The sequence below is a fragment of the Seriola aureovittata genome, chromosome 17, assembly GCF_021018895.1.
Source record: "Seriola aureovittata isolate HTS-2021-v1 ecotype China chromosome 17, ASM2101889v1, whole genome shotgun sequence".
Taxonomy (NCBI): Eukaryota; Metazoa; Chordata; class Actinopteri; order Carangiformes; family Carangidae; genus Seriola; species Seriola aureovittata.
The window spans coordinates 19,237,307-19,245,392 of NC_079380.1; the positions used below are offsets into that span (position 1 = coordinate 19,237,307).

General features: G+C 39.4%; 1 protein-coding gene across 1 annotated transcript; it reads left to right on the top strand.

The window, feature by feature from the left end:
• The first annotated feature begins 6,214 nt into the window (after window positions 1-6,214).
• Window positions 6,215-7,757, top strand: LOC130184500 (cytochrome c oxidase assembly factor 3 homolog, mitochondrial). Its single transcript, XM_056400442.1, has 2 exons — window positions 6,215-6,429; window positions 7,439-7,757. Exons 1-2 carry the CDS (start codon window positions 6,261-6,263, stop codon window positions 7,543-7,545), a joined length of 276 nt encoding a protein of 91 aa, XP_056256417.1. The 5' UTR covers window positions 6,215-6,260; the 3' UTR covers window positions 7,546-7,757.
• Window positions 7,758-8,086: the final 329 nt, after the last annotated feature.

The window sequence follows — 8,086 nt, forward strand, 5'->3', positions numbered from 1 at the left end:
AATAAAAAAAAACTAAAAAAAAAAAAAAAAAAAAAAAACTCAAACATCCAAAAACAAGTCCCTGACTGTGAATCCTGCCGACAACACCAAGAATTGTAACCTGATCAGGTCTTGGCTGAACTCGAGCTAAATTAAACAAACCCGACAACGCCACTCTGGAAGTTCCACCCAGAGAATACACAGTTATTAAACCCCACTTTGACTACACAAGTAAGTATCACAAAAATTTAACAGGGACGTGGTTTTGAGAAGAAAATTTTTTTTACATTTAATTTCTTTCAGCGATGCAAATGCTTCATACCATAGCAATAAAATACATCAAACTGAAGATTTGGCCAAGATCAAGGTTTCAGTGATTTTAGAATAATTAAAACTGAATTAAGAAAACTAAAACATACAAAAGGGGTCACACTATTAGGTAGGCGTTAAAACTAGAACACAATAAATAAATCACGATAAAATATAAAAGCACACAAGAAAATAACTAAATAAAATCACAAGGCCACCTTTTAAAAGTTAGTGCTAAACCACTTCTGTATGAATCTTAAAAGTTTAAAACAACCACGATATAAAAATGAGCCCCACCACTAGCCCAAAATATAAAACAATTTACAAATCTACTAAAAAAACATAAATAGACTAAAATCACTTAAGAAACCTAGTATTTAAAACTCAATAAAAGAAATTAAAGATCCAAGTGAGTTTCAGTAGAACAAAGCAGCAGTGGCAATCACCTGCTGAGACAAAACACAGGTTAATCTTGTCTTCAGTACATTTACAGAAACTTACAATTGAGAAATACTATTACCTTGGCTGTATATTATCCAATCAATGTATATGATATGGCCAACCTGGGGGAACAGACACCGTTTGTTGGTTCCACCGAATACAATGGCACCAAACCAGGGACAGCAGCAAGAAGATCTCAATTGTTATTGCTACCACCTGTCTTTATGTGCTGCAAATTAGGGGACTTGCTGCAGGTGTGGAACAGGAAGGAGCTGGGATTACACAGCAACCCCCAGTGGCAGGGAGGACATAACCTACCGGTTACACTCAGTAACACAATACACTGGTAAAACTGTCGTACCTCTGCAGTGATGGCCTCTCGTGCTGTCTGTCGTGCGAAGTCGTGGTCATCTTGAGTGATCAGGGTGGCGAGGTCATAGCGGTGGTTTTGGTAGTCCGAGACAGGCTTACTTGTGTCCAACGCCCCCATATTCCTGCAGTACTTTAGTGCTGTCTCCCACGTCCTCTTTTCCTTCACCAGAACCAGCTTCTTGTCAAAACACAAGAAACCACGTTTGTCCTCACAGGGACTGCTTCGCCATTCTTTTCTTGAGCTGTACTTGAAACCACAACGATCACCTGAGTCTGGCTCTGCAAGAAGCAGGAGACGTGAGGTAGAGATATGGAGTGCTGCAGATGAAAGCTCCGAACAACTTTTCATTCAGGCCACGATGGACGATGAATGATATCACACATCTCTGAAATATTTTGTTTAGCTTCTGTCTATTTGTCAACAGGTATCAACTGAAACCGAGCTAAGTGAACGGTTGTTAAGAAGAACATGAAAGGAGGAACAGGGCGGACTTGTCCCAACTGGTCCAACTACAGAGTTCGGGGGGTAACGTTTTGAGTGGTGGAAAACTAGTTAAGATCTCTTGGGTTTTGATAAAGTCCTTGTGTCACAGCAGCATCTGGTGCACGTGTTCGCCAGATTTGAGACGCAGGCTTTTCCCTGCTCCACTATTGTCTTGTGCCGAGCCTGTTTTCCCTGTTCTGGCTTTTTGTAAAATACACTTGTCAATGTATATAAATGCCTGTATTCATTAAGAGTCGACTTATTATGCATTTCATTTGTGACTGACTGTGTCTCAACATACAGTATATACAGAAAAAAAAGATTTCTTTTGTGTAATATCTAAATTTTTGTGAAATTAAAGCATAGAACAAAGAAATAATGAAGATAGAAAAAGTCAAAATTTTCACTCATCTGGCAGCGAACACACTTGTGGCGTTCTGTCTAGAATGGAAATGCAAATATTGCTCATTCCAACACTGTTGCAATGTTCCTATGAATGTGTTGCACTTGCAGGTTTCTTTGCTTTCACCTTCTGTCCAGTTCATCCAAAACCAGCTCCATGGGGTTTATGTCTGGAGACTGTGCTGGTTCTCATCATGTGAAGCCTCTGTCTGGTTCTTCTACTGTTTTGGGTCAATATCTTGCTGTAGCATGAACCCCTGACCAACCAATCTGTCTTCCTTTATTACATGTCTTTTTCTCACCAATCTGACAGCAACATACAGTTCTACTTCCTGCAGTACAATAGTGCTGCTACACTGAGAAATTACTGTTGTCTGCATATGAAAGCAATCTTAAAACATCTTAAACTGCTCTCCCAAAGAAAAAAAAAAACTGGCCTCTGTTCAGCAAAGGGCAAATCTTAATCCAAGGAGCAATGTGTTGGAAAAACCGAACTATAAAAAACATTAATTGTACATATTTTACAGAAAACAAATGAACTAAGGTATGTTGACAGTGAACATTGTGCAGATATGCTCATTACAACCAAAACACATTAGAAGCAGCATTATGTTTTTTATCAACATATATGCTGCTGCAAACTTCTGCTTGTGTGGATATAATTTTTTTTAAATTTCTTTTTACATATGTATAATTATTTACTTATTCATCATAAAAAAATATTGACATAGTATGATAACAATGAAGTATGATCTACAAAACAATTTTGAAGCTACTAAAAGTCTGAAAGCCCTGACATGATTAACTCAGTGACATGCTGGCCCTGCTTACCGCCTGACACCCAGGTGGTGAAGTTGGCTATCTCTCCTCCTCTGGACCATTTCCATGGACTGTTTGAGTCCTCTCGGTACAAACCGATCCAGCCGTGGACATTTAGAAAGGCCCAATTCTCTTCTTCATTTCTGATGGTGACCAGGTCAGTGTGATTCCTCCTGCAGAAGACCTGTGCTTCTGCCCAGGTCTTCTTGTAACCAGAGTAAGGGTACTGTTTAAACTTGGCAGCTCGCAGTCCTCCCACCTGCCCACACACAGAAGGAAGGAGGAGCAGCAGCGGGACAAGAATCTTCAGCATTATATCTGCCACAGGAGGATTTACCTGCAGTTACATGAACATTTTTATAGAGCAATTATTTCATTAACAACATTTTTTTTAACTTGTTTGCTGGACTCACAGCTGCTGTGATGGTGCAGTGATTGGTGCAGGTAGTTTGATGACACTTCTCAGCAGTAGTGCAGAAATTTTACCTTTTTAATAGTTGCATACTTTATGTACTTATATGGTACCGTGCTGTCTGAGGAATATATTAATACACTTTACTTAATGGGATGTATTATAAAATGTAGGCCTCCCATTTTTAGTTGTTCTCATTTTGTTTCTGTTGTCAGATCTCTGAATGAGTATTAAAAAGAGCTAATTTGATCAGTCCAAACAGTAATTCACCAACTTGTGCACTCAATTATGGATGCAACCTTGAACTACTTTGTCCCTAACACTGTTATGACATCTGTGAATCACTGAGACATTACTTTAAAAAAAAAAAAAAAAAAAACTACTTGTAAAACTTGTTAAACAGCTGCTTAGTGCCTGGCACTATTCGTTTTCCTAGTTTGTATAACAGCACTCACCTTGGGCAATAGCAGGAGTGAAACCAGCTTTCAGTCTGATGGACAATCACAGCAATGTGCAACACCAAGCAGAGTTATCGTGCCAGCTATGGTATTTATAAGGTTGCAAGTCACCTACCCATCCTCTCTGTCTCTCTCTCTTCCTGTCTCCCCGGTCATCTGGCAAATCCCAGTGGAGTCCCAGCTGATATACAAAGCAGGGATTAGTGCCTCTTGGTGTTCAGTCCTTGTAGAAGGTGTATGCCTTACATTATGTCATGGTACTTGTTGTTAAACATGTTAGTTTTGCTAACTATGGTCTGGCTGAACTGTCTCGACACTTTCCGATACAGAGTCACTGTAGCATCCAGTCTGCCCTGAGGAAGAAGCTGCTCAGAGCATGTATTATAACCTCTTGTCTCAACGCAATGATGGCTGATCAGAGACGACACAGTTCAGCTTAGTAAAAACTAAGCAACTAGAACATGACTGTCTGTAGCAAATTTAAGGGGAATCCAGCCAATGATTTTTCAAACCTTTCACTCTGTAGCAAAGGGATAAACCTGCTATATGAAAGGTCAGGGGATTCAGTTCAAGAAGAGGAGATCAGCTGTTAATGTAAACCACAGAATGAAAGGATTCTGGTCACGCCAGAATTTGTTATTAAAAGGTAATACAATGTTGTGTTAAAGTGGAAGTGAACTAGAAGTTTAGAGCAGGAAGGAGTTAAGCATAAATTCACCCCCTTGAAAAATGAACACAAAACACCGCGAGAGAAAAGATTTTACGCCAAAGCTTCATTATGATGGATATGGATCCAAAGGTCTGTATGAGTTAAAACCTTTCCAGTGAAACAGCTTGACTTGCTGGAGGCGCAAGAGAAAAAGTCAGGAGATCACCAATGTCATTGGTGTGATTTATGCCTTCCAACCTTGAATCTTGTGCCCTAATACTCCTTCATATTCAAATACATCCATGTCTGAGGCATTTGATAGACAAAACAATGTCATGCAAAATGGATGCCTTTGATGAAGTCTCTTCTTTTCCTATGTCACCATGACTTGTCTGTGTTTGCGCTGCAACGTGTCTTTGAAAGCAAAATGCTAATTAACCTTTGCATATGGATGAGGACCTTTTAAACAGTTTCACTCATGGACGCAGTTTTCATTCTATTAGTTTAAGAAATTTGGCCAAACATGATATTTTACTGGAGTATGGCATCGGTATCTGTGGAGCAAAAGAATGCTAAAAGTATTTAAGATAAAAATTAAAGTTTCTGTTGACAAGCTGGTTCAATAGCAATAAAGTCAAATCCTTCAGCCACTTCCCGACTGTCGAGTGGCTGGTCACGCTAGAGAAGTTTATATTGAAGTGCCAGTCTGATTCCTTCAGGACATGGACATTCAAAGTGAAAATTCATACAGTGCAAATCTCTTTACAATGTCGCCCTCTCCAGGAAACTGAGAGTTACAGCTTGAAGTTTAGTTGAAGGCTTGGATGCATTAAATCTTTTTATAATTCTTTAAACCAGCGGTTCTCAAACTTTTTCACATCAATGACCCCTGATATGCAACATTTGTAACTAAACAAATACAGTACATGTTGTACCTTTTTCTGAGGTTCACTATAGACATAAAAGCCTATTGCACACGGCACACAAGAACATATCCAAATATTGACACACAAATATGCACATTTTCTCAACAAAGGTATATCAGTGTGATGTTAAAAGTACTTGACAACTGAATATTAAACTGCTCGGCGGCAGCTTAAACCAAAAAACTACCTTAAGCTGCAGGCCAGGTGCTCCAGTAATAATAATAATAATCCAAATGTGGCCTTGTGCTCAGGTGTTGTGGAGAGTCTTTCATATGGGCATGGATGTCCAATGAGTTCAAAATGTCAGTGTGGACATGTATCAAGGAGAGGTGAATTTGTCTCTGGTCTTGGTGTTGCTGCAGCCATGTTTTCACAAGGTGGAGAAGGTCCGCTCTGATGAGGCCACAGAGATGAGCAGGCACAGACATGACTATGTTTGTTTTTCAGTTTCTGTGAACAGAGCTCATCTTTGTGGATGGAGCTCAGATAGACATGTTGCTTCATCTTGAACTGTGACACGAGACTCTCTGGTGACATAGTCTCGCAGTTTGAGCTGGAGGTCAGGACGGCCTGAGTCCAGCTCCTCGGGAAGGTGAAGAGGCACCAAATCAAGCAGTTTCCCTCTGCTGCCTTTTCACGCAAGAGAAAACACACAACCCGGCACGGCTAAAAGTTTCTTTCCCAAGTTTCTTTGCTAAAACGTGTCTATAAAACAGTAAGCTACAAAAATCACACTATATGTGTAATTTCCACTCAAAAGTTACTAAGGATGTGCCTTCATTGAAATTTCAAACAGCTACAAGATAACAAAGGCTGAGCTGAGCTTAGTAGTAGGATATGATTTTTAAAATCTGATAGTAATTTCAATTCATAATCACCGATTCTACACACTCCAGTACAGTAGGTGGCAGTATGCACTTTGTTTTTCTTTAGTGAAAGACGGCTTCCGGGTCATGTCAGAGAGTACTTCCGACCATCGCTCCCGAGCAGCTGATTATCCAAACAAATCATGGCGGAGAAAGGAGCAGAAGGATCCGCGAAACGGGTGCTAACAGCGGCAGAGAACAACCTCTTCCGCCGCCCACAGGAGCTCGACTACTGGAGGAAAAACGCAGCGCGGCTCCGCAGGCGGAACCTGCTGACCGGCCTGACTATCGGGGCGTTCGTGGTCGGGATGTGTATCCTTCACAGTCTGGTCATATAGATGTCATAAGCTGTTTTTTATTTAATTGTATTTAAAAATAAAATAAAGTGTGAGCTACTTAAACAAACAGAAAAGACTCTGCTGAACTCACAGCTGCAGATATATACATGAATCTGAATCAACACTTAACATGATCGTATTGTTTACCATAAGATGTAGTGGGGGTTGACAAAAAAATAAAGAGCACTGTCAGATAGAGCTTACATGATATGTAATATTTAAAAATGTATATAAACACAAGTTACCAATGTCAGAGTTAATATTAACATGTTTGAAACACTGCTAAGCAATGATGTCATTAACACTGTAAAGTGTAACTGTGGTTACATTAACTAACATGAAGTAAACTGTCGTGGTATCGCCTACACTACGTTTGGATATCAAAAACTTAATATCTAAATACAGTGGATGAGTTCATTACTGGTTTTGGGATTTTCATGCGATTTGTTGACAGTAAGAAGTAAAAAATATTACAGGAATTATCCTTTAAAATTTAAACTATGAGGAGATGACAACTGCTTTAGTGTTACTTACAAAGGCTATTAAAAAAAATAATAATAATAAATCAAATTTAATATTAATACATAAAATGGTCTTGGCCATGTCTAGAATGAAGTGTCCTTATTTTTGTCTGCAGGAGATTTGGATCCTCTTGGGTTTCAGGCAAGAGTTGAATTGGTTCGCTATGTCTCCTATTATCCTATTATTATGTCTACTATACACTATTTCATATAAATGTATTGTGAGAGTCATAAATATCGCTGTGGTTTATCCTGAACACTTGCTACTGGAGTGGAGCTTAAACTACTCATCAAATGTTGTATGTACTTCGTTTTCCCCCAATTTTCATTTGTTTTTAGGAGAGCTTTGAGTTCATAGTCCAAGAATGAAATTTAAAAAATAAAATGAATTTACACAATCAACAAGGTGCGAGGGTAATTGTTAAATGTTGTCATGTTTTCCTTTAACGTGTAGCTGTCCAGTTAGCTACACCATCCTGTCCGTCAAACAGGAGAAAATCATGGAGGAGCTGGATGATGAAGCCAGGATCCAAGTCTACAGAGGGCCACGGACCGGCGCCAACTCCTGAACTGCTCTGTGGCCCCTTACCACATGGGGAGTGTGGGCCCTTATGTGTGACATCAGACCGTATGGGGACATCACACTGAGTGGCATGTGATGGGTCACGTCGGCTGAGCTTCTCATACTTAAGACACTTGCCACTGTAATTCATAAAAGGACATTACAGATGTTTTGATTGTTTGTTTGCTGTTTGGAAATACAACAAATCTACTGTTGAAATTGTCGACAATTTTTAATTTTTTTTTTTTTTGTTTGCTTTAATCAAGCGTAGCCTCGACATGTGGAAAATATAGTTACTGTATAGTTATTTACAGGTCCATGAAAAGTAAACACAGAAAGTGGAGAAAACTACAAAAGGAGCTACATCCATTGCAGCTTTTTGGCTGACCTAATCACTCTATATATTCATCCCCACATGGTGGTTTGTTTACATGTTTGAGGCTGACTTTCCCAGTGGATATACTGTCTTCTAAGGAGGAATTTTCCACTAAGAAATAAATGTTCAAATGTTACTGTTACACTAAGGGTAGCAACATATCACCAGTGTA

Bases quoted from the DNA above. Each gene is read 5' to 3' on its own strand.
- LOC130184500 (XM_056400442.1), top strand. From the start codon at position 6,261: ATGGCGGAGAAAGGAGCAGAAGGATCCGCGAAACGGGTGCTAACAGCG. The intron at 6,430-7,438 runs GTATCCTTCACA...GTAGCTGTCCAG, and splicing joins GGCGTTCGTGGTCGGGATGT to TTAGCTACACCATCCTGTCC.